General features: G+C 47.9%; 1 protein-coding gene across 1 annotated transcript in view; it reads left to right on the top strand.

The window, feature by feature from the left end:
- LOC130404203 (adhesion G protein-coupled receptor A3-like) overlaps positions 1-27,712 on the top strand; it is a 233,700-nt gene that overhangs the window by 119,895 nt on the left and 86,093 nt on the right. Inside the window, 6 exon segments of the mRNA XM_056608847.1 lie at positions 4,755-4,826; positions 6,522-6,593; positions 6,810-6,881; positions 7,772-7,935; positions 15,469-15,682; positions 25,623-25,787. Coding sequence (XP_056464822.1) covers positions 4,755-4,826; positions 6,522-6,593; positions 6,810-6,881; positions 7,772-7,935; positions 15,469-15,682; positions 25,623-25,787 — 759 coding nt within the window.

Genomic DNA, 27,712 nt, shown 5'->3' with positions numbered 1-27,712 from the left:
CTTCTCCGTCTATGGCCCTCTACCGTCTTCCCTCTCTCCATTTTCTCTTCTCCCTCACTCCTCTCCATATCTTTATGTCTTGTTCTCCCTCACTCTTTCTCACTCTCCATGGCTTTCTTTCTCCGCTCAACATGATAATTGGGAGACGGGGGAGACATGTGGGGGGGGGGGGGGGGGGGGGGGGGTGGGGTCTGTATGTGTCCTCATTGCTTCGACCTCAATATTTGCTCTATAGGGTCGTGTGTGTGAGCAGGCCGGCAGCGATCCACATAACAAGGGCTATTCTAATTCACTGCTTCAACGGTTTGTGAGCAATCATAGTAGGACCACATGCTAAGAGGCATTGACCAACACAGCAACCCATTATCTCCTGTGCACACGTAGTCACTCGAAAATCCTTTGCACGAGTCCGTTTGCACGATTGGCCAAAACCCTAATTCGTTATCTGATTCGCCGTTGTGTGCATGCTTGCTGCATTGTCATTGGTTCGTGTGTTGCATGCCCTCATGAGACGGTCTTTTGACAGTTGTTAGATATATTAAGGGTCTTCAATATAATGGGATTTTATATAATCAAATCCAATGTATGATTGAATAAAACAAAGTTATTTTCACTGATTGCTAGGGGGGGGTGGGGATGGTGTGTGTGTGTGTGTGTGTGTGTGTGTGTGTGTGTGTGTGTGTGTGTGTGTGTGTGTGTGTGTGTGTGTGTGTGTGTGTGTGTGTGTGTGTGTGTGTGTGTGTGTGTGTGTGTGTGTGTGGTATAATAGAACAGAGCCTGAAGATAAATCTAGCCATTAGTGCGGTGCGGTGAGCGGTGCTGATATCCAGTGGCTTCAGGAAGTGGAGCTCTCTCTCATATACACAACAGTGCGGTTGAAATTAATTGAGGGGAGGCATGATTTTCAGTAGCATTTTAAACGCTGTGTTTGGACCATCTAGTTTAGACCACGGCCTCACTCTCATTCTTCAAACACTTCAGTCCAATGGAGGATAGAGCGTTGGATGTTTAAACATTTTGTCTCATACGAGCTGCTCCAGCTGCTTGCTTTCTCTGTTTATGCAACCATCATTTTGTTCTCTCTACCAAAGGTGGCTATCAGCTCTGTGTGTGTGAGCGCGCGTGTGTGTGTGTGTGTGCGTGTGTGTGTGTGTGTGTGTGTGTGTGTGTGTGTGTGTGCGTGTGTGTGTGTGTGTGTGTGTGTGTGTGTGTGTGTGTGTGTGTGTGTGTGTGTGTGTGTGTGCGCGTCTGTGTGTGTGTGTGTGTGTGCGGGAGACCTCTTGACCAGAGGCAGAAACAGCCGTGCTCTCAGGAAACAGGAAGACTTATTTATTCTAGAGAGCTTCCATCCTGCCTTCCTCCTCTCCTGCCAATCATCGAACAATAAAGGCCAGCCAGGCCCCGAGAAAACACCAGAAGCATTAGCTTGAGCCACTATCCAAGCGTTTCAGATTCATAACGCACAGCCAGCTGGGACGCACACGGCCACACTTTATTTAATGATTTCCAACACTGGCTCAATTTGTCCAACTGCCTAACTCCGACCCATCAGGGCCCCTTAGACTAAACACTCGTTCTCACTGAAGATGTTCCCGAGTCACGGCAGACTCTCGGCTCTGAACGTGTGTGTACCCTGACTTCTGGGAGGGGGTTCAGTAAGGTGAAAGAGGTCGCAGCTGCTTCAAGGAGAGGGGGGCAAGGAGGCAAACAAGATGTGCCAATCGTGAATAAAACCGTGGACGGCAACTATAGTGCAAAGCTATATGGCGTTCACAGGAAGGCTTGTAGCTAGCGCCTGTATCTAGCTGGGTGAACCTGCAGTAGAGCAGGATAAAGGGACACAGACTGATTTCTTGGAGGGGGTGTCCTGAACTTCCTGTGGTGTCATGAAGACGCCAATGCCTTCTGGTGTAGACAACACATACTGGGGTTCCAGTGTTTCTGATATGATACTTTATTGCATTTTATAAAGTGGCTAGTGATAAATTGAAGTCCAAACTGAAAGTGAGAAAAAAGTGTCGACGGGGCGATTTCTATTATATTTTCACCCCCTTTCCTCAAACGCCGCTGGAGGGTTGAGTTCAGCTGTTTTGCTGTTTTGATGCAAAAAAACTGCCGGGGTTAGACACACGACCCGTTCATAAATCTTCAACAGTAGCATGTTTCCTTATCTCTGAAATCACGGCGAGTTGACCCCTGCTGCCCGCCTCCCACACACACGCACGCACAATCTCACACACCCCACACACAATCTCGCACACACGCACACAATCTCTCACACACACACACACACCACACACACACACACACACACATACACACACACATATATATATATATATATATATATATATATATATATATATATATATATATATATATATATATATATATATATACACATAGACATAGACATACACATACACACACACACACACTCCCCACGCAAGAAAGCAGAGAGCAAGAGAGAGGGGGAGCAAGGCTCACTCTTCACGTTGCTGAAGTACTGGCTGTATGTAGAGCCGAGCTGTGGGTCACGAAGCAGCTTGGGATGAAGGGATGGACCGTAAGGCCGTCAGCCCCACAGACGACCTCGCTGCCCCAACATTGTGTGGATAACCAAAGAACCATGTGGACCGGGGGCAGAGATAGGAGATGCCTTGGCAGGGGGGGGGGGGGGGGGAGAAGACCTGTCTGGATAAGGAGGTCATGGCGTCACAGAATAAGCCAGCTTCTCCGGCTCAATTAATTGGGTATTTTTTTTTGTCAGTGTGAATGAACGTATGGAGGAACTGATAATACACGCTACACGCGTGGCACAGGAATCCAGTGTGATGTGCCTGACGAATGCATGATGAGGGATCATTATCATGAGGACAATTTAGAGCCAAGTTGTGTTAGGACTGGGAGGATTGAGTTTGGTTCAAGGTTTAGTGGCAGTTAATTTCGAGTACTAATCAAAGGTATTACAAAAAACAATTACCAGCAACTTTAGTTTAAGTTACATTTTCGTGTGTGTACTATTTGCCTCAGTTCGGGTTTGTGTAAAATAATTCAATCATAAAATGTAATTTTTATAAAGCAGTAACCTTATTTTATGATTGACAGATTTGCCGCAAACACTGCAGATGTTTTAACGACCTCAAGCGCAAGAGTTTAAAATAGATCTGTGCCACTGATTCACCTTTTTATATCTTTTTTTCATACGTTATTTTTCCCATTATGAGCCAAGAGTATATAAACCTTATTTTATATATTGTATGCGCACTAAATCACAACCTGGTGACAACCGATTTACTTAAGTTCCTTTAAAGATTGCATATTAAAAGTATTTGAAAGAGGTAGTTTGAGGAGCCGTGCTTTAAGGAGGCCTAATGGTGCAGACAAAGTGTGCCTCAACCGTGGGCCTGACAATTTATAGAGACACAGATCATTAGGCGCCACACAGGAGTAATTCATCTGCCTTATAAAAATAATGGCTCATCTTCTTCCCTGTGTAAGTGATGCTAATTTCCCCCAGAATGATCCTTAGTTACAGTCAGCAGCCGTCGAGCACGATGGCCTCCGACTACAATCGCAGCCATGTTGACACACTAGTTTTGCCACCCCTACCGGGGAGTCTTTTCATTGTTGTTTTCTCCGAGGCCTATCGCGTTTGTGTCTCTTGATGTTTGTCTTGTTTAAGCTTGTTTTGCTTTGGCAAACCGATGAATTAGCGTCAAGAGTTCAGCCTCTTAGTTACTCTCCAAAGAATAAATTGTTCGCTACTGTATTTTCCTCATTACTCATTCTGACCATGTTTTACAATGTCCCCCCGGCCCTCATTTCTCTCTGTAATGTGTCCTGAATCTGACTGCTAAACCTATTGGGGAGCTTGTCGGGCGTTCTGTTATTGTGTTCCTCACGTTTCCACAGAGAGGAAACGAAAAGCCTCCTCTGATTCTTATCACACTCCCTACAAGCCACGAGTTAAAAGAGGAAACCAGGCACACAATCTGAGGAAGTGTCCCCACTCGCTTGATGGGCCGAGCCCCTGGCTGAGCAGCTGACAGGTGGTCCCCCCTCCACCAATGAAATAACAGATCTTATCGTCGGTGAATTGCTACTCCAGCTTATTGTGATTGCATTGATATGAAAACGTAGATGATGCCCATATCTGCTATAAGTACACTGCCCGGTGCGGCAAGTTTTAGGCAATATTTCAGGTCGGATTCTGTGACACAGATCTCAACTGTCGCGAACATTGTTAACCGCACATTTCACATGGGATCTGATCCGTCTAATCCGACCCACTTCACAACAGACCCCTCACTGAACATCCTCTTTTGATGGACTTGTCATGCGAGGGATGCAGACGTCCATGTGCATTGTCCTGGAGGAGACTTGTCGTTAATGGCCGTGTTTCCTCGGGCCCCAGGCAGCGTTGGACTGCGTGTGCGTGTGCACATGGCCCACGCACCCTTTGGTTTGCGTCACGTTGTTTTGACCTCGACCGCTCGGCGCCCGTGGCCCGTCTCACCCCCATCCCACCCTCGCGGTCGGAGAGAGCGAGCCCCCGGCTGACCCCCCCCCTCTCTCCGGGCGGGGGGGCGTCGGACCGCCGCCTCACTCTGAGCAAAGAGGGGCGACACTTTAAAAGATAGATAGATAGTTACATAGAGGGGGTTGTCGGTGATGTTGCATTACTAACGCTGCTCTCTCTCCATGTCTCCCTCTCTCTCCTCCTCTTCCTCCTCCTCCTCCTTCTCCTCCAGGGACTTGAGGAATAATTTGATAAGCACAGTGGAGCCGGGGGCTTTCCGAGGTCTAGTGGCTTTGAAGAAACTGTAAGTACTCTGAAACGACTGTGACAGCCTACTCAGGGCGACAAGGGGAGTAGCTGAGGCCCGCTCCGCCAGCCGACGTTGTTCAACACTGGTACTGGATTAGGAGGGAGACGAGGAACCAGGACTCTGCCACTGCACTTCCACGTGTTCCCTTTTCCGCTGTAACGTGGGTCAGAGGGAGGGTTTCAGTGGTCTCTAATCACATTGTCCAGATGGTGGAGTACAAGTTAAGAGACTTCAACCTCGGAGCCAAAACTAGTTTTGCTCCGCTGTAACGCCAGGAGAATAAAATGCTACGAGCGGTAGGGCCCAAATAAGATCGATCACTTCATAGACCCCTTAATGTATTTTGGCTGGAGTAGAAAGCAAGCGTTATTTTAAGGTTGACCTTATACGTTGGTAATTTTCCGCACCAGCACACGTATTCAGGCTCTCTGGATATAGGCTGCAGCACGCAGGGACATGATTGCACCCCTGATAGGTTTGGTTAGTGGGTTTAAGGGCTGGCCGGGGTGCAGCCAGTGAGTTAGCATTGGTGTGTGTGTGTGTGTGTGTGTGTGTGTGTGTGTGTGTGTGTGTGTGTGTGTGTGTGTGTGTGTGTGTGTGTGTGTGTGTGTGTGTGTGTGTGTGTGTGTGTGTGTGTGTGTGTGTGTGTGTGTGTGTGTATGAATTTTTCGGAGTGTGTTTGTGTGTTTGCTCAAACTTGTGTGCGTGGGGCTGGTTGTGTGTGTGTGTTTATGTGTGTGTGTGTGTGTGTGTGTGTGTGTGTGTGTGTGTGTGTGTGTGTGTGTGTGTGAGCACCGGTGCCAGGGCTCTCTGGGAGCAGCAAAGTGCTAATTTAAGTGCTCCCAAACTGATGATTACTCGAGTGCTCTGCTTATTTCCCCCCAGCTGCTGTGGCGTGGCTGTGATTACACAGCGCAGCCTCAGAATGCCACAGCGCTCTGCAGCCTCTCGCCTGCATGCTGCAGCATCTGAGTGTGGGTGTGCGTGTGTGTGTGTGTGTGTGTGTGTGTGTGTGTGTGTGTGTGTGTGTGTGTGTGTATGCATCTGCGTGTGTGTGTGAATCTACGTGTGTGCGAGCATCTGCACGTGTGGGAGCATCTGCATGTGTGTATGTGTGTGGTTCTGTGTGTGTGTGTGTGTGTGTGTGTGTGTGTGTGTGTGTGTGTGTGTGTGTGTGTGTGTGTGTGTGTGTGTGTGTGTGTGTGTGTGTGTGTGTGTGTGTGTGTGTGTGTGTGTGTGTGTGTGTGTGCGTTTGCATAGGTTAAAAGGTCATGAAAGGCCACAGTTGATATCCTGGGCGTTAGGGGTGGGTAAACAAACGTGACCCACGTGTAGCAGTACCACTAGCACAGCTGGTGAAGTGCTCTGTGCGGGTTGTTCCAGGGGCATGTCTCTCGCCCTCCAGCTCTCTCTCTCATGCCGAGGAGCCCTCTTCCACTCTAATTATAAATAAAACAAAACATTCAATGTAAATGCATGTAAGCCTGCAGGACAAACACAATTAACACCAGCATGCACGCGCGTGTCCCTGTGTGCGCACACTTTACACAACGCATACTCGCACCGCGTTCTCAGTTATTCCACAGCCCTTTAACTAGCAAGTTTTGAGCAGTGATGCGAGGCCTGTAGTGCATTTGTCTCCAGGAGAGTGAGGTTAAAGTTTGCCCCCTTTTCCTCATGTCCTTATAGGGACCTCTCCAACAACAGGATCGGCTGCCTCTCCGCCGAGATGTTCCTAGACCTGGGAGCCCTCTCCAAACTGTGAGTGAGCCATGAATTGAAAACACATAGCGTGCTGTAGCTGTATGCTCCGTTTGCACGCTGCTTAGCAAAACAAAATATGATGTTTACTTTAGATAACACTGCCGGGACAAGACCCAGGGATGAAACGTGCTTTTCATTTTTCCTGCCACGGTTTCTTCGATTTTGAGCTTTCTTTCGTATGCATGTATTCATGTGTGTGTTGTCTCAAAACAGGAATCTATCTGGAAATATTTTTTCCACGCTGACCGTGGGGCTGTTCTCTCACCTGGCTGCTCTCAAAGTGCTGTAAGGCAAACACACTCAATACCTGGCTTCCACCGGAGATCAGATTGGATTTGTTCATCAAAGAAATAATAAAGAACATTGCATCATGTATGCATCCCTGCAGACATCCCTTTATCCCTATATATGTATAAACACACACACACACACACACACACACACACACACACACACACACACACACACACACACACACACACACACACACACACACACACACACACACACACGCACGCACGCGCGCGCGCGCACACACACACACACACACACACACACACACACACAGAAACACAGTCCACACAAAAAAAAAACACAGTGCACAGCATCACAGCCTGAGGTTAATGAGAATGAATGATAAGAAGAGTGTAGAATAGATGAATTAAGCCAGAATAAATACATTTTGATAAATGACTCCCATTATAATCTACAAGTGTGATTCAGGTGACTAATGTCCTCAGGACAGGTGCTTAAATAAACGACTCTTCACACAAACCTATTTATGCACAACGACCAACCACAATTTATAACACAGCTATAAGTCAGCTGCACGCGCACGCATACGCACACACACACACACACACACACACACACACACACACACATACACACACACACACACACACACACACACACACACACACACACACACACACACACACACACACACACACACACACACACACACACACACACACACTAAAAAATGCACACCAATTCAGGACAATGCTTCCAAACACAAAAACCTAAGTCGCCTCAGATGCCCCCCATTAACAAAGTAAAAGTAAAGGGAGAGTCAAACAGGGGGAAGGGAAGGGGGAGATGTGTCTCGATTAATTACCAGGCCACGCACGCGTTGGGGATTGGGATTGTTAATCTGGCGTTCCTCCCTGCAGCCACCTGGCCTCCGAGACGCTGTACTGTGACTGCCAGCTGGAGTGGCTGCTCCTGTGGGCCAGGGCCAACGCAGTGAGGCTGGGGAACGACACCGTGTGCAGGTACCCTACCCACCTGCACGGCCTGCAGCTCCGCCACCTCAGAGAGCAACAGCTCCGATGCGGTAAGGCTCAGGCGCAGAGGTCTCAGTGTGAAAGATGTACACAATATACAACGGGATTATAGCCACAGCCGAGTTGGAGATGGCTCGGTCGGAACAGCAGGGACGGGTCGCGTGTGTTGTGTTCTGATGTGTGCCATACATTCTGCAGATGGGAGACATGATTGATGACGATTTTCATGATTCACTTTATTATTTAGTTGTATGCAGTTGCAGCCAACAGCTGTTTGGTCCATCTCTGTGACTTGCTGAATAACCACTTGCTGGTAATGTGCAGGTGATGAGGGCAGTGACATATTCATTCTCATTAGGTTTGTTGTCATTTCAATTAAATGGAGGGTGTGGTAATGAACAGGTTGTCAACGCCACTGGGGTGAATGCGTTTCGTATAGCTTGCTGGTTTCTTTCAACAGTTGGGAATTCAACAAGTGATCCTCGATAGACTCACAGCCAAACATTGTCGATGTCTTCGGCATCTGCCTTAAACCTTGGTGAAAACAGTGGGCGGAAAAGTAACTCACTAGGTTCCATAAACAATTTCACTCCTTTATTACTGTTAATGTAAGGCATGCAATTTCAATTAAGCAGTATAATCTGCAATATAATTGTCGTATTTAATTCAATAGAAAAATAAGAACCTATCTGGCATACATTTGATCCACTTCCACCTGAAAAGCCTGATATTCAACATCATTACGGTGCTAATTTTAGCGTTAGCGTAGTGAGTGTTTCAAAGAGATTCTTCCCGCACCGAACGGACCCCCTGCCGAAAGTGTTTATGGCTGAGGGATGTGTTGTTTAAACTCGCACTCGGCTGAACGAGGGCGTGATGAAGTAGGTCGATTTCACAAACAGGTTTCCTGCTCCGCGGTTTTCCTTCCACCCGCTGTGAATCTATTGTGCTCAATCAAAGCCCGACGCTAAGCCTGTCAGAAGCGCCCCAAGATTGGGTCCGGATCAGCTCTCATTGTTTCCATGCCTGAATGGCCCTGGCCTGTCTTGGCTTCACCACCTAGCCTGGCCTGCCCAGGCCTGGCCTGGTTTGTTGGCATGGGGTCGTTTTTGGCATGGAGGAAGGTCGTACATTAAAGGGTTGCTTGTTGGAAAGAGGCTTTGGGCATCAAGGCTGCCAGATATAAGCATGCATTTTAAACCAGTATTAAGTTCCACAGGCAGCCTTGTCACATGGCCGGTTTAAGCTGTGGCATCTTGCTGAGCTCAAATCAAAAAACGAAACAGAAATCGGTCCATAAATGTCAGCTTTCGCCTCTAGTGGTAGATTCTGGACAGGGGAGTCCAGAAGCTTCCAGAATGTAATCACAAGCAGGGCGCTTGTAATGGTCTGGCAAATGGGAACTTTGCTAAGAGTAACATGAGTAATAGTATTCTGTGGAATATGAGTCAAATTAAGGTAAATTAGGTTTGGAGGCTTTAGCTGCCTGTCTTTATCCTATGCACACCTCTATGTTTAGACAACGGCCACTGGACAAAGGTTAGACTCTTTAATCCAGGCTTGAAGGGGCTACCCTCCGAGATTCCGGCAACTTATGAGCCTGTATATTCAACCAAGTTAACTATTCCATCGTACATAAATGGTACATTTTTCACACCGACTCCCAAATGTATGTGATTCAATGGAGAAGGTTTCTGAGCTGAAACTGCCCTTTTTTGGTGAAATATTCTTGTTCTTTGGCAACATTTCTCCCTCTCCCTCTCTCCCTTGCCCTCTCTCGCTCCCCTCATTGGTTCAGTCTCCCTTCTGCGCGTTGTCATCTATGGGTGAATTGTATCTTGTATGAGACAGTATCCGGGCCACTCCCTGCATGCCTTACACCAGGGATATGGCTACTGAATGGGAAAACACACACTGTGTGTGAGTATGTGTGTGTGTGATAAAGTTAGTACACACATACTCAAACTGTGTGTGAGTATGTGTGTGTGTGATAAAGTTAGTACACACATACTCAAACTGTGTGTGAGTATGTGTACGTGTGCATGTGTTTGTGCGTTTGTGTGTGTGTGTGTGTGCTTGTGTATGTGTGTGTGCGTGTGCATACCTAAGTACACATATCTGTTGCGTCTATGAGTATTCTATTCTATTGATATAGCTGAATATGTCTGTGTTGATGCAGCTCGCAGACACAATGTATGATACTGCTGCACAGACACTATGTGAAACAGCGGCATGAAAATGGGATTCAGGGAGAAAAACGTCTTGCTTGAGAAGCATACACCTTGGATTTAAATTAGATTTGTAGTAATTTGCTGAACCTTACAACTGTTGTTTTATCAAAGATTGGCCTGATCCTCCACAATCCTTCATCACTCAAGCTGCCATGCACCCAAAAATCCACTCTTCTTTTCCAGCATATGTGTGTGCGCGTAATCCGACTCCGAGTGTGCTTATTTCACTGACACTCCGAGCTCAATGCAGAGGGCTATCACAGGGGTCTTTCTAAGCAGACCACCGCAAAGGGAGACCACTGCCTGTCTGGGGGCCGGACGGGGTACACTCCCCCCTGCGCTCCGCGGGTCCATTATGGGATTAGAGCGTTACAATTATGACACACACACACGCACACACACACACACACACACACACACACACACACACACACACACACACACACACACACACACACACACACACACACACACACACACACACACACACACACACACACACACACACACACACACACACACACACGGGGGCAGACTCTACAGCCGTGTCCAACTGCTGTGTTAAAAACCATATGCTACAAAATCTGCAACCGTACAGCCATGTCTCGAAAACATTGGAGGCATTCCTGGGGAAGTAACAGTGTTACTCTGCACCTGAGGTTCCTCTGCCAGACGTTTGTACAGTCCATTCAGCTTCATCCAGGGTTGAGGTAGTCTGCGCTCTAGCTTAAGGTGATGGGGAGCAGATGTTTGGTGAGGGTGGCGGGGGGCGGCCTTCAGGGATTCGGAGGGTGGGCTCGAATTTCAGCCATTGAGACCCGTTCTAGGGATGCAGGTCAGGTACCACTTGTAAATGACGGGGAGCCGAAAGGGGGGGGGTTTGGGGGATCTGCTACTTCCTTTAGACCGCGATCAGGTGCTTCCTGTTGTAGGACTTTAGGCCGTCGGCTGTTTTGCTCAACTAACTAGGCTCTGCTGCGTGGCTTTGATTCAAACTTTGCATCAAAACCCAGACCCTCTCTCTCTCTCTCTCTCTCTCTCTCTCTCTCTCTCTCTCTCTCTCTCTCTCTCTCTCTCTCTCTCTCTCTCTCTCTCTCTCTGCCTGTCGATCCCTCTCCCCTGCTATCTCTCTGTCTGTGAGTTGATATTTACTGCATGATGACATGGTGGTGCAACAGCCTCCTCGCTGGGGAGTATCACACGTAAGAGGATAAGACGCGTGCCTCCTGGGTGCCTCTGTATAGGTGCGCTGGTTTCATGATTCTCAAAGTACAGCTCTCCCCCTCCCCCTCCCCCCTCTCTTGCTCGCTGCGTGTCATGTCACTTTGAAGCTTGGTCTCTCGCTCCCTTTGTATTTATTTGTGTTCCTCCTGGAGATGAACCGCGAGGCTGAGTCCTGCTCATCAAGAGCGAGCTGGTTTGAGGGCCAGGGTCAGGACACGTGATCTAAAGAAGAGGTTGTGTGAAGATAGCCCTGAGATGCAGATTTATCTGAGGATATTAATAAAGGATGCAAAACGATGTCTGTACTCGGGATTGGAGCCCAATCGTACCTGTTTGTTTTTTGTTAAACACATATTCCGTCACACCTTTTAATAACCAAATCCGGTGAAATTTTAATTTCTTACTGGACAACTATTTAGCTGTATTTCGTAGGATTTTTTGTAACTAATTTAGCCGACTTATTTTAGGGAAGCTTGACATCTTGAGGGCAGAACTCTCAATTATTGTCTAAACAAGTGAAGGGTTTCAATATGAAACACTGCTATCAGCAGTCATGTACTGATAGAAGTCTAATACTGACAAATACTGACAGCTGTGCTGCCTAAAAAGTAATGAACACTAGCCCTGAAGTTCAGTGGCCTAGTTTGGTGTGTGTGTGTGTGTGTGTGGGTGTGGGTGTGTGTGTGTGTGGGTGGGTGGGTGTGCGTGCCTCGGCTATCCAGTGTTGTGTTGCCTCACTGACTGTATTGTCTCGTCTTCGATAGAGGTCAGTTTCATTAGCCTGACTCCTGCTGGCTGCTACACAACACAGCCTGGAAGCAAGACACACACACACACACACACACACACACACACACACACACACACACACACACACGCCCACACACACACACACACACACACACACACACACACACACACACACACACACACACACACACACACACACACACACACACACACACACACACACACACACACACACACACACACACACACACACACACACACACACACATCCTGCACATAAACTCAACGATTGATCCCACTTGTCACCTCTAGGAACAGCTCCTATCCGCTGCTCACCCGTAGCTGCTCCAGCCCCAGCAGGGTGTGGCAGGCTCCAACAGGCTCAGAGCCGCGGCCGGGGAGAGGAGCTCTGAATGGTGTCGGCCCCCCGTCGGGGCAGCCGCCAGCAACTCCTCTGACCTGTGCTGGACGCCCCAGCAGACGCGGCCCGAGTCTCGACACCCGTGGACCCCCCCCCCCCCCCCCCGACACTCAATGAAAAGAAAGTGTGTGTTTGTGTGTTTGTGTGTGTGTTTGTGTAACACGGGGTCGGAGCTGTCCAGAGGTTCTAGGTCATTGGTGTCGGTTCCAATGTAAGAGGGCAGCTCCGGAGCCCCCCCAAGGACGCGTCCCTGTCGGGACGCACCGTTACCATGGTTTTACATTTTCGACCTCAAACGGACCTGAGTCCTACACACATCGAGTGAACATACACAGCCCCTTCACATTCTGACTCCCCCGCTCCTGTTCGCAGTGTGATTTGTGTCTGCAGTACGCCATTGGCGATCAGGTGGCACGCTCCGGCCTTCCACTCGTGTCGAGACCGATCCGCTTACATGGCTCAAGCGCCACCCGATTGGCCGGCCCAAACCTTTCGGCTCCGCCTCCTCAGGGCTCCCTCGTACCTCCAAAGTGTCACAAGCGAGAGTGGAAATCGAGGTGAAAAACAATATGACTCCATGTTTAATTTTGGGTTAGCGCTACCAATACGAGGCGTCAGTGGTGATCCGTGCGCTGTGGGCTTCAGGCTTGGGCTTTTCAGTAAAGATTACATTTGGTCGCAGACCTCCTCTCCTCACCTCCCCCTCCCACGTCAAGTCGAGTCCGGCATCACCCACTCTTGTCTGCGTCAGATCAGACAATACAGAGATATCATGGAGATAGTGAGCTGTTTCCATGGAAATGGTGTGATGGCTGCAGCAGGCGCAGCAGCACATGAGGTGGACACGGTGCGGTGAAGGCGTTGGTCGTTGGAACAGCTTCAGGAGGGGCCGTCAGCAAAGAATCCATATTTGTATCAATGTAACGTGATGGTGCATTGGATTATGTTTTTGTTGTATCTCCGGTTCTCTGCTTGGGCCAGAGTGTACTGGACGGTCAGTGTGGCTGAACGTACGTTCACACCAATAAATTCATGAGCAGAAAACGCTGCCGGCAGAGATCCACTTTGAATGGGAGCTGGAAACGAGGATACTGGAAACAAGGATGCTTGTGTCTCAAGTATGCCATGACACCGACTTCAACAGTTATTCAAATACTCAACCTGGCACCACTACCACGAGCACCTCTTAACACCACCACTAGAACCTCTAACACCACTCCCTTCCGGTGATTAACACCACCCCCAACTCTTACACCACCACCGCCCCCACCACTACCAGATCTAACACCACCACCACCACCACCTCTAACCCCACCACCATCCGACGATTACCATCGCCAATACCACCTTTAACACCACCCCTAATATCACCTCTTATACCACCAACACTACTACCACATCTAACACCACCACCATCCAACGCTTACAACCACCTCTAACAACACCACCATCTTTAAAACCACCACCACTATCAAGACCAGCACCACCGTTACCAACTCTTACAAAACCCCCCTTAACCTCCGACACCACCATGACTACCTCCAGCTCTGATTACCTCCACCACCACCAAGCGTGCACCACCAGTGTATTCCCCTCCTTGGTGTACCAGCCAGTGGCTCTGTTTGTATGTGATGTGGTCTAGGGGGATGAAGGCCTCAGTGAAGGGGGGGGGGGGTAGTCTGGGTCCTTGGCGAGCGCTGGGTAATCCTATCAGCTAGCTGCTTGTAGAGACTGGCGGCGGTGGCGGCGGTGGCGTAGGCGCCCATTGTGAACACGTTCCCCAGGAGTCAAGGAGAGGGTGGAGGAGCGCCCAAGGCTACACTCTCCTTTATCAGCCGCTGTTCATCTCACAAGCAGCAGCCTCCGCAGCAACATGCTGCTAACAGTAGGGGGGGTGGTGTGACCTTGAACGTCTGTGCGCTTGTTTGTTTGGCAAAGTCGGTCTGTGTGTGTGTGTGTGTGTGTGTGTGTGTGTGTGTGTGTGTGTCTGTCCACTTATTTGTGTGGGTCAACTTAATATGCATGTTTTAAAGAGAGAGTGTGGGTGTGTGCGTGTGTGTGTGTGTGTATCTGCAATTACACACGCATCGATGGATATGTGTATGGATTGGTACACTTGTATACTATGGAAGAGATTGTGTTTGTGATTGTGGGTGGGTGGGTGTGTCAGGACATGCATGTGAAGAGCATGATTATGATCTCCCTCCTTGTGTTTGAACATGCCAACAACACCACCGGCTCTATCGTGATCTAAGTGCTGATTATGACGCACTTCTTCACAGCCAGACACCCCCGGTGTGACTACATCCGGATCCACCCGGGGGTATAGCATGTGTAATCCACTCTCTCTTTCTCTCCCTCCGTCTCTCACTCAATGGATCAATGGCCTGTGATCTGAGGAGGGATTTCGGTCACACCCGGCATTAACACAGGCCTCCAGTGAATACCTGTGATCGGATTGTCGTGCTTTTCAGACTAAATAGCAGTGGGCAACCCTTTTTTAATCAACCTGTATTGATGCTGCACCACATAGGTTTAAAGAAGGACAGTGTGGTGCACGGTAATGCTGTAGCTAGGAGTTTGGACTGGTCACAGCAATGGTCTGAGTTTGTTCCCAAATGTCTGCATCCTACCAATAGGCATCCTTTAGCAAGCTGATCCCTGAGATAGGTCAAACCGTTATTATGGCCCTAGAAGAGTAATAATAATTAATTTGCTTTTATAGAAGAGACTCATTGGTAAAATGGGTAAATAGTAAGTGAATTGTGTCCGCGACTGTGTTAACACTGCACTGGATGCGGTCTAACACTTACAATGTGTTATTTCTTGAAAACAACTTTAACGACTCTGCAGGAGTAATTTCCCCCTGTATGTTTATGATCCACCCCCTCCCTCCTTACGCTTCTCAAATTGACCCCTTCCTCTCTCCCCCTCTCCCCCTCTTCCCCTCTCTCTAGACGGGGCCCTGGAGCTGCCCCTCTTCCAGCTGATCCCCTCCCAGAGGCAGCTGGTGTTCCGGGGCGACCGGCTGCCCCTGCAGTGCACCGCCTCCTACCTGGAGCCCTCGGCTCAGCTGCACTGGAGCCACAACGGGCGCGCCGTGGCCACGCACGAGGAGCGCGCCATCTACCTGGAGGACACGCTGCTGCACGACTGCTGCCTGCTCACCAGGTATAGGGGAGCAGAGCGGGGGGGGGGGATCTACAATCCATGCGTTTTGATGTAAACGCGTGGATCGCGTACATCCGTGAATGGCGTGTTTGGACACATAAAGAAATGCACGTATAAAGGTGGACAATGGGTGCTAACATGGATCAGGGCGACCCTGCATCATGTTCACACGCGCACGTGCACGCACGCACGCAAGCACGCAAGCAGACACTTACACACGAAAACAATCAATCTCTCCCTGTCTCTCTCTTTCTCTCTGGCTCTGTGTCTTTCCCGGTTTCCCTCAGTTTCTCTCTCATTACTCATCCATGTTTTATCATGTCTCTCTGCTGTCTGGTCTTCCTGCTCCTCTTCCTTTCCCTCTGCCTCTCCCTCTTCCTTTTCCTCCTCCTCTTCCTTTTCCTTGCCTCCTCTCCCTCTTCCTCTTCCTCTTCCTCCTCCTCCACTTCCTCCTCAAGCTGTCGCTCCATCTCCAGGAGGCGTCTGTTGTGATTTAGCTTAGCGTTATTGGCGCCCTTGATTCCGATCTGAAAGGACAGGACAGAATTGGCTTGGCAGCTCGCCACCACCCCTGGCGTAATCTCACGCGCTCCCCCCCCCCCCCCCCCCCCCCCCTCCGCACCACCTTCTCCCATCATCCCCCCCCCCGCCCCCAAGGGTGGTCCGGTCTGGACCCCTAGTGCCCAGTGCGGGGCCTGCCTGCGCTAGGCGGAACAGATGCTGAATCATAATTGCGACCGTAATGTGGCGCCGCAGCCGTTCACACGCCTAAAGGACAGAACTCTCTTCCTGCTTTGTTTTTTGTGCGCGCGCTTGTGTGTGTGTGTGTGTGTGTGTGTGTGTGTGTGTGTGTGTGTGTGTGTGTGTGTGTGTGTGTGTGTGTGTGTGTGTGTGTGTGTGTGTGTGTGTGTGTGTGTGTGTGTGTGTGTGTGTGTGTGTGTGTGCGTGCGTGCGTGTGTGTGTGTGTGTGTGTGTGTGTGTGTGTGCGTGCGTGCGTGTGTGTGCAGGTTTGACTCTGTGTTCATTTTAATGTATGTCTATTTTTTTTTCAGATGTATCCATATCCTAGTCTATTTGTGTGCATGCATCTGTGTTTTAATTTTTTGCCTGAGTGTGTTTGTTTTATTTGTGCGCATGGGTGTGTTTTATTTGTGATTACGTTAATGTTTGTGCTTTGTTTTAATGTTCATGTGTCGGTTTTATTTGTGCTTTATGTGCGTCTGTTTGCTTTTGCTTTTATCTGCCTGTGCGTTTTGTTTGTGTGTATATGTGTGTGTAGTTTATTTGTGGGGGTGTTTACTTTTGTTTTTATGTGCCGGTGTGCTTTATTTGTGTCTAGACCCTACAGTATATGTGTGGGTATTTTGTGTGTGGGTATTTTGTGTGTGTGTGTGTGTGTGTGTGTGTGTGTGTGTGTGTGTGTGTGTGTGTGTGTGTGTGTGTGTGTGTGTGTGTGTGTGTGTGTGTGTGTGTGTGTGTGTGTGTGTGTGTGTGTGTGTGTGTGTGTGCGCGCGTGCGAGCGCATGCAATGTCGTTATTAGATGCAGGACTCCCATCAGCCCGGCCTCGGAGGAAGGAGAGCATGGGTGTTGATTAGTTTAGCTGCTGCTTGCTCCCTCGTCTTCCTCGCAAACATAAACATTGATGATGAGTGGGGACAGAAATATGTCTCTCAGTGTCAACAGGTCCAGCGACGCCTCTCGTATCGCGGTTGACTTGGCAAGCGTCGGGACCATACACAACGAGCCACGCATACATTTCACAGATAAAACCGGCCATTGGTTTCAACGTGGACACAAGAGTGTGTCGATTAGTTGTTGTTGTTTACCGCACTGGGATTTACAGTGTGCTGTTTGTTACAGTGCGCCACTGCCCTGGCGCTGTTTGAATGACTGCAGCGCCAGGGCAGTGCCCCAAGTGGCCCTGGTGTGTCTGGTACACGGTGTACCCCTAATACCCCTAATACCCCGGGTACAACTTGTGGCCATAGTGTGTCTGGTACACATAGTACCCCTACTACCTCTTATATCCCTAGTACCTCGGAATCGGATACACCTAGTGCCCCTAGAGTGTCTTGGTTACATGGTACCCCAATACCCCTGGTGTTAAACGCACATCTAGTGGGCCTCATGGGTGTTACACATGGTACCTCTAAAACCTCTGGTATACAGAGTACCCTCTACGGCCCCTACTACCCAATAGTACCAACAGTACAACCCCCAGCTACAACAAGTACCCCCAGTACCCCTAGTGCCACTAGTACCCCCAGTACCCACTATTACCCCCAGTACCACTAATACCTCCAGCACCCCTTGCCCCACTCGTACTCCCAGTACCATCATTACCCCTAGTACCACTAACACCAACAGTACCCCTAGTACTCACTAGTACTGGGGGTGAGTGGGTACCACTAGTACTGGTACCCACTACTATAGTACCCCCAGTTCCACTAGTACCCCCACTGCAACTGGTACCCCAGTACCCCTAAAACCCCTTATGCCACTACTACCCCCACTACCCCTATTACCACTAGCACAACCAGTACCCCTAGTACCACTAGTGAACCCAGTACCCCTAGTACCCCCAGTATCACTAGTACCCCAGTACCCCTGGTACCACTGTTACCCTCAGTACCACTAATAGTGCTAGACACAGCGGCCTGGAGAGGCGGGCTGGTGCTGTCAGCAGTGACTCAGAACGCGGGGCTGACTCCCCTTATTGGGAATTATTTTGGCGGAGGCGAGCGCTGCATAGTTACGAGCAGTGTGCAGATTCCCGTTCACCTTGCAAGGCTTGTCCTCGGCAGCCAATCAGCGTCGCCCCTTTTTTCACGGCCTGTCGGAGAGGAAAGATAAACAGGATTTAGCCCTGTGGCATGAAGCCTCCTCACCCCCCTCCTCCCTCTCCTCCCCCCTCCTGCCTCTCGTCCCCCCCCTGTTTGAATGGGTTCGCTCGCCGGGCGCTGTAAGCGCTCAGTGATAACGCTTATTGCTCCCCCTTCTGAAGGTGAGACGTGTGAAAGATACCTTTTTTATTTATTTTTTTGTGAGGTTTTTAACAAGCGTTCGCCCGTGAGCACGGGCGTCTGACCCACACATGAAACGGCGCTCGCGGCTGCATGTGTGCGTGCGTGTTTGTGCGTGCACGAAAGTGTGTGCGTTTGCGTGTGTCTGTGCATGCACACGCGCGCAAGACTGTGGGTATTCGCGCAATGTGCTTGACTCCTATTCTCGGAGGTGCAGTGGCATCCCACGTCGTCTTGCTGCTGCCACTGTTTCCTGTTGGCACCAGAAAGAGGCGATACCCCCGGAGAGGAGGTAGCGAAGAGGACAGCACCCCGATTGAAATGCAGCGTGTGGGCCAGAAGAAACACATGCGCATAGACGCACACACACACCCACACAAAACGCCCTTAATGAGTTCAGGAGACAGGTCAAAACTCCTAGCATTAGCAAGGCCAGAGGCAAGGCTCAGACCAGTGCTAGATCATGTTTCATTAATCAAACATTTGAGAGCCTGGTAGCGTGCTAAGAGGTATCTCTGGTTATCCGTTTCATTTTTAATCAGGCTAATCCCGGGCAAAACGAAAGATCCCATTTTGGATACGCTAGTGAAGCAAAGGGAAGTGTGTTTTCCCCTTCACTTCTCATGCACCTCAGATCTTTCTCCTCTAAGGCTACTGGGTAGAGTGATGGTTTGAAGAACACATTAAGTGTCTTCTATATTAGATGTGAAGAAATAAATATTATCCAATATCCAATATAGTAGGTTATGCCATTTGCTGACCATCTCTAGGATTTACTATGTTATCTCAAATGATCAACTTCAGGGGCAGCATCATTCTAAAATGAAATCAAAGTGTTTTTAATCCATCACCTTTTTTTTTCTCCAATGGTGCATAACTTCTGCCTGAAATATTCAGTCAGTGATGGCCCTCATGATCGTCGGCAGCATCTGTTGCCATGGCGACCCAATTCGATAACATCCACAGGTTTTGCCTTCAAGTTCATCAGCTTATTTGCCAGCAGTTTCACCTGGTCACAAAAAAAGAGAAAAGGAGAGAGGGACGACCTACGAACGTACAATATATATAGACATGGCTATTTCTATAATGAGGGATGATTGTGTTGAGTAATATTTAATGTTAAATGTCTTGGCGAGCGAGCAGAGTGAACTAGTGGTCCTGCAGTGTTTCCCGGGATCAATTCATCACATAGAGTGGCGTGGTAGAAGGTTATTGATATGACTCCTGCTTGGCTCGTGTGTAGTGGGGAGAGGTGTCCTTCTATCCAAAAATAATGCCTTGCTGCCTTTGTCACTGCACATGATTTAATACAAGAGTGTGTGTGTGTGTGTGTGTGTGTGTGTGTGTGTGTGTGTGTGTGTGTGTGTGTGTGTGTGTGTGTGTGTGTGTGTGTGTGTGTGTGTGTGTGTGTGTGTGTGTGTGTGTGTGCGCGCATGCGTGAAGTTTCGTACGGGTGTGCAGTTTCGTACGGGTGTGCACGTGTGTGTGATTCCCGCTGAATCCACCGGACATGACATGACAGCCGGCGGAAACATTCTTCCTTTTGTTGTTTCCATGGGGACAGCAGCTACCAAATATGAAAAAAGAGCAAACACCCTAACCCTTTTCCTTCAAAGCCCTATTTGTTATATTCAGCCATGAATAGTTTTCCAGGGAGCTCTTTCAAACAAAACATCACATGGCTTTAAGAAAGACACTTTCCCCTTGTGTATATGTGTGCGTGTATCTGTGGAGACAGGGCCCGATCTGCGGGCTGTTGGAAACAGAGAGCGACGGATCAGAGGGCCACCGTCTCGTAAGCAGCATTATGCAAAACAAATTGTTAAATAGTGCGCAAGCGTGAATGTTCCCAATAGGTCCTCCGGGAAGCCCTCCACAATGGCTCAGTGTTGGTGGAGAGGATGTAGGTCAGCTCCTACCTCCACGCCGGCTGGGTGCGGATGTCTCTCGCTCCCTTCTGACCCTCCCTCTCTTTTTTGATTCTCTCTCTCTCTCTCTCTTTGACTCCAACAGTTGGACTCTCTCTCTCAGACGCTCTCGTTAGCGGACTATTTCTCTCTCTACCTGATTCCCTCTCTCTCTCGCACTGATTATCTCTCTTTCTCTGTCTCTCTTTCTTTCTGGCTCTCTGTCCCTGTCTTTGTCTCTGTCTCTATCTCTGAACGCTAGTTTCATTCGGGGCGAAGCCAATAACTGCTGCACAAAGAAAGTAATTACCCATACTAATACTACTACTAATAGTACTTGTTGTTGACCAAGGGTCTGGACCTCTTCCTCTTGTTTTGTCTGGGTTTGGGGTTTCACTGGGAGGGAGAGAGAGGCGGGGGGGGTGTGTGGCCTGCTGCTGCTGCTGCTGCTGCTGCTGATCTCTCTATTCAGGCCTATTCACCTCTTTGTTGTTGTTTGTTTTCCCCATTGTAAGGCTGGGATGGGGGGGGGGGGGTGAAGAGCATAGGAGGGGAGGTGCCCAGCATTTAGACTGCTGGCCCATGTTCACGCAGAGAAGGAGAGAGTCACCGTCCCTGTTGTGACCTGTTTCTCCACCAGGGAACATTTTCTGTCTGTCGGCCACTTGGAAGTCTGTCTGTCTGTCTGTCTCTCTGTCTGTCTCTCTGTCTGTCCGTCCGTCCGTCCGTCCGTCCGTCCGTCCGTCCGTCCGTCCGTCCGTCCGTCCGTCCGTCCGTCCGTCTGTCTGTCTGTCTGTCTGTCCGTCTGTCGCTACCTGTGAGTTATTTCTGTTTAATTCTAGGAAGACTGCGGTTACGTTCCACACACTGAAGCTGATACTTGGACGGTGCGGAGGAAGTTTCTATTTAGGGCTCAACCAGAGGATTAAACCTCGACTCTGTGGTTTGTTTTCCTTGGAAGGAGATCTGCTGCCGGAGAAGGAGGAGAAAGGGGCGAGAGAGAGTGAAACAAAGAGAGAGACTCGGGGAGGTGGAGAATGCAAGCTAGAGAGAAGGTGGATCTGGAGGTCGAACTGTAAAGGGCTTGTATGATGGTATATTTGTGAGGAAATTGGTGTAGAAAAACAACAAATCATTGGGAGCAAGATATAAAAGCTTTTCTTAACATTTGCGGTTGTCAGTGAAGGAAACTACGACGCTGAAACTGTGTCAGCCAGGCCACTGCTTTAAACACTCTAAACGACACGTCCGGTAACCGTGACAACGTACTCCTGCTGGACATACCTCAGTGGAGGAGGAGGATGAATGAAATACATTGGGTTTAATCATCCCTGTCGACACTGGGCTGTAATGACCGCAGGGAGGGGCAGGAATAAGAAAAATCCTCCTCACAATGACGCCAGAGGTTGACTCATTTCCCAAACATTATTCAGGAGCGCCGTCCAACAAAGCGGGATTCTGCTTTGTGTGTGTGTGCGTTCTATATTTGGTATTCGTCCGTTGTTGTTGCTGTTGCTTAATATCCCACGATTCCGAGAGGCTCCTGTCAGAACAATGACAAAGTTTATTCAACACGGCGGTAAACTGCCCTGAGGGATTGGCTTGAAGTAAATGTTCAAACGGTGAGACCGTAATGCAAATGTTCTCTATGTAAAGCGTGACCCAGTGTACCTCAATCTGTGTGTTCACATGCATGCCTTTTTCTCAGGAACGACTGCTTTAATAGAAAGATGCATTGAGGTTCAGTTTTATTTCCGATGTTAAAACACGGGGTGGATAACAGTGGGTTGGCTGTGGCCCCGTTTTCTCAGGAGATTACATTATACATTAAAGTGTATATTTTTATAATTTGTTTCATGCTACACGAACAGAGCTTGATGTTGGTGATAATTTAGTTGAAATTTTAGTGAGCATGAATTTTTTAAAGTGTGTTTTAAACATTGTTCTCTGTTTACATTATATAAGACGCTCACTTACAGAATTGCAAGTGTTTTTCAAAGTAGTAGGAGAGAGAGAGAGAGAGAGAGAGAGAGAGAGAGAGAGAGAGAGAGAGAGAGAGAGAGAGAGAGAGAGAGAGAGAGAGAGAGAGAGAGAGAGAGAGAGAGAGAGAGAGAGAGAGAGAGAGAGAGAGAGAGAGAGAGAGAGAGAGAGAGAGAGAGAGAGATGTTTTCTCTGTCACATTTCAGAGCTGGTGAACATGCAATTGAAAATGTACATTCAAATAAATCATTAGAAAAATAGTGTTCAAAGGAGGCTTTTGGAGCGTTTACAAATGAAGTCTAGCAGAGCCAATCCTGAACTGACCTTAAGCTGAACTGGCTTCCATGGATACATGTAATTGAGAAAATATCTGCTTATGATTGAATATGAGCTATTTCTAATGAAGTTGTTGAATGAGGACAGAATCTTATGGCATCGAGTTTCGGCCTTCATATCAAAACGGTAAATTCTGCTATATTTTATTCAATGATGCTGAGGTGTCCCATATACTAAACATGCTTTCAATACCCAGACAGCAATGCAAACAATACAAGTGTAGATTTACTTTTCTTTGAATGTGTCCCCTTATATAACATTATCTTAAACTAGAGTTTTTGCAAGTGCATTGCGCACACTCAACCTGTAGTTCCAATTAAACCCATAGCAATAATGTGGTAACCCCAGTCGATAACGTAACAAATTTCTGAGCGCATAATATAATAACATTTTGCCTATAATGTTACAACGTATAAAATCCGTTCACCATAAATGACTCTTAAAAGCATTGCCAACATTTAAATATTTTTTACTGATTATCATTTAGGGGGCCACTCAAGGACATGCAGAAACGTCATCAACACGCCAACTGAAGTGGTGTGAGAGATTCCGACTTTCTACTCCTTATTCACATATAGGGTTATTTACATTTCCTACAGAGAAAATACTTTCTCAGGGGTAATATTATTCAGGTGATTTTCAGGGTACAAATGTCAGGATATGTTGTTCACACATACAGCCCATCAGAAGAATATCAGGACTAACACGTGTGTCTGAAGCAGCTAGTGTGTGAGCATTTAATCACATTATACAATTATTCAACTTATGGTAACAGGGGAAATTGTTCAATGGAAAGTTACTATGCATGCAAGTCAATTATTAAATAGCTTTTACTGTAAATCAGGGCTGAAAGGGGCATTGACATTTTAAAATGCAAGGCAACTACTATTGGTTAGTTGAAAATAATAATCACCATTGAGATTAAACATCTCTTCCAGTGTCCTGGCCAAGACAGGCAGCAGTAGCCTACAGTCACACATAGCATACACACAAAACATAAGAAAAATAAAACAACTAAAACAGTCCGCAGGGGGGGAAGGGGATATAAATATCGTAAGACATTTCAGGAAGCTCAAGGAGGAGAGTGATATTACGTTTGAGCAACAAAGTGTAAAGACATTTCGGGAGGCCAAGGAGAAGTGTTATTGACATGTTTTTGTTGGGTTATAAGGACAGTAGTCACGTTTCCATCTAAAGGTGAAGCAAATCTTTAGAAATTTCACAAAAAAGAAATTTGAATTAGGTGCGTTTCCATCAAGTGGTTGGAGCGGAAAACTAAACACATTCCAGGGCTTTTCGTATCCTTTTGATAACATGCTCTCTCTTAGGTCCTGATATTTAGTGGAATTTTCTTCGATGAGAGCATGGAAAAGTTTTACCTCTTCAGCGGTCCACACACGTAGGCCTATCTATTATTCACATTGGCCATCTGTTCCATGGACGTATTTAAAAGATACATTGTAGCTACATATTTATAATTCGAAATTCGCCCCAGCCTTTATACCACAGATACTCTAGGGTCTATACCATGTTGGACATGCTATAAACCTCATTGTCTGATAACAGTTTAATTAATTTTTCCCGATTTACCAGCTCTCATTTTGAAGACTATTCGCCGCGCCATTCGTTTCAATGGGAATCGCGACGGTCTATACTTTCAACATAAATTGTACATATTTATAATTTGAAATTCACGTGTGTGTTCTTACCTGCGCGTGTGTCGATGGCGGAGCCGGTATGTTTAAAAACTTAACTTCTTACCTCGGCGAGTGTGGCGCTGCCCATGTCCTGCGCGTGTGCGTGTGTGCGGTGTGTGTATGTGGTGTGTATTTGCGTGCTTGCGGTGTATGTATGCGTTCGCGCATGCTGTCAGTGTGTGTGAGCTGCAGGCTGCTTGGCACATGCGCACCTTTGTAGCTTGAGTAACTGGTGCGACAGGCCTGCTATTATAGTAGTAAGATGTCTGCTGAGGTGCGCTGAAGTAGTCCAACCAACAATATTGCATATATTTTGACTGCAATTGGGATTTATTGGTAGATTAATTTACTGCGTTTTTGCCATGTAGTGCACATCTCCATGGTGATATTGTCTTGTTGCTAAGCAATCCCTTTTCACTCAGTTTTATTTATTTTTTATTTATTTTTACATAATATGCCTAATCCTTGATATTAGCCTGTTTGGCAAGGAACATGAGTGAGTCCTTGTCGGTCTTGTATGTTCATCGGTTGAATCAGTTCATTTCCATCGAGGCGGAAGTGTGGCCTGACAAAGAAGACTCAAGCCTGCATTGATAGTCCTGTGTGAACATTATTATTTTAAGCTCCATCACATATTTACACGCCCTAGATGAAGAATTGGGTCCGAAGATGAATTCCTCATTTGTTCCCCCACACATGTGTGTCGCACGCACGCATGCACGCATGCACACATGTACACACACACCCATAAACACGTGAACACACACACACCCATAAACACGAACACACACACACACACACACACACACACACACACACACACACACACACACACACACACACACACACACACACACACACACACACACACACACACACACACACACACACACACACCGAACACACACACACACAGACACATACACACACAGACACATACACACCCTTTTCAGTGTTTACAGTCTGTCTCCCTCCTCTGTATCCCCCCTGACCAGTGAGATCTTCCTGTCCAACATTGACGTGGGCGTAGCTGGCGTCTGGGAGTGCCAGGTGATCAGTTCCCGTGGCAACAGGTCCCGTCAGATGGAAATTGTCGTGGTGGAGACGTCAGCCACGTACTGCGCAGCCGACAGAATGAGCAACAACAAGGGGGACTTCAGGTCAGTGGAGCCTTGTTGTTTACCCCGATGAGGGGGTGTGGGTGGGGGTCAAATGACCTCAGGGTCTGCTGTACGATGTCATGTCCAAGCTATTCATTATTTGGTGCAGAACAATAATTGTAAATTGGTTATTAAAATACTCGAACAGGCGATGACCACGACAACAACAATAACAAAAGCAATTATGGTTTATTTTCATTGTGCACATATCAATGCCCATACCTGGTGGAACAGTCGAAAGAATGAGGCAATTCAAGCACGCAGACAGGCATCTCCACAAGCCATGAGCTGCGATGAGATGATCAGACATACGGTGGATCATACACTAAGTGAGAGAATTAATGTGTCAGAAACTACAACACAGCACGACAGCTCAGCCACTGGATCCCCAACATTCTTCCATCAGGTGACTTTGTGTCTATGGCGATGACAGATGACAGGCAAAGCATACTGTCGGCACTGCAGTGTGCCTGGTAGTAAAAAAAGAAAGAAAAAAAAAAGACTATTCTATTATCATGCGCTTTTAAGTTCTTTGCATGACATGTCTAATTACCACCAACACCACCCACCTTCCTCGCACTCTAGCTAGCCATCCACTGTGCAACAGATTAGCTGTGTGCTGTTAACCAGGCCATCTCTGCTGTTCTAAACAGGCCACCTCCATGCGGCTAAACAGGGTAGCTTTGCTAGGTGAAACGGGCTAGTTTTACGGCGCAACAGGGCAACTCTGCACGGCTTTTGCTATCTAGGTGGATCCCGCAAGTCTGCTGTCAAACGGATACACTCCTGCTGGGATACTTGCTCTATTTTATTGGTTGATTCATGCTAGGCTAATACTTCTTCAAATTTGCTTGCAGGCAACACATGATTAGCTATTCCTCGAGATGGGAGCCTTCCATTGGTCCCCAACTGGAAAAATAAATAGTGAAGTATTCCCATTGCCCTGCACAGTGCTATCCAAGATGACACCGTTACAAAGACACGATAGAAACCGCCCCAATTTATACATTATATATTGCTGGGTAGAATATTGTGATATTTTATTCAAGCTGCGACAATTTGTCATGCTTTAAGCTTTTATTGATGGATGTACGAGGGCGCAAGTTTATCAATCGCAGCAGATGGTGTGTTGATTCAAGCATGTAGTTGATTGTCATGCCATCCCTACTCGCTACTTCTTCTGAAAGTCTGTCTGTCTCTTTCTTTCTCCGTCCCTCTCATTCTCCCTCTCCTTCCCCATCTGTGTGTCCTTCTCTCTCTCCCTCCTTCCCTCTGTCCTCAGCCCACCTCTCTCTATTCTCCTCCGCTACCCCTGTGGGCTGTGCTGCCGTGGTGGTTGGAGGAGATTTAATACTGGGGTTACAGCTTAAACCCGGCAGCACGTTTTACTGTCCCTTGCATGTTGGAGCCCACTGTACTCTGACTGTGGCCCACTTCCAGAGCCCAGAGACGGGAGGGACCGCGGTGGCTCCGGGCGTAATGGGCTGGAAAATTAGAACCATTCTCTGTCTTTTTTGTAGAGAGGGGACAGATTTCCCCTCTCTGTGTGTGTGTGTGTGTGTGTGTGTGTGTGTGTGTGTGTGTGTGTGTGTGTGTGTGTGTGTGTGTGTGTGTGTGTGTGTGTGTGTGTGTGTGTGTGTGTGTGTGTGTGTGTGTGTTAGAATGGCTGTCAAAACAGCTTTTGAGCTGTTAACCTTCTACTTTAAATAAAGTCACCTTCCGTTTAGAAAGTAACAATAAAGTAAATGCGATATTGATTGATTTTTGACTTTGCTCAAAGTTTAACCTCCACTCTGAAACCTGCTGGGAGAGGGTAATGAGTGTTATCAAATATATCTAGCCTAATGAAACACAATTACCAATCTCTAACTCACATGGGAGCTCTTTTCATCAGTCAACAGTTCCCAGGGCGAGAAAAATTGTAA

The sequence above is a fragment of the Gadus chalcogrammus genome, chromosome 15, assembly GCF_026213295.1.
Source record: "Gadus chalcogrammus isolate NIFS_2021 chromosome 15, NIFS_Gcha_1.0, whole genome shotgun sequence".
Lineage (NCBI taxonomy): Eukaryota > Metazoa > Chordata > Actinopteri > Gadiformes > Gadidae > Gadus > Gadus chalcogrammus.
The sequence above is the reverse complement of the archived record's forward strand: the minus strand, read 5'-3'. Positions and strand labels throughout refer to the sequence as shown.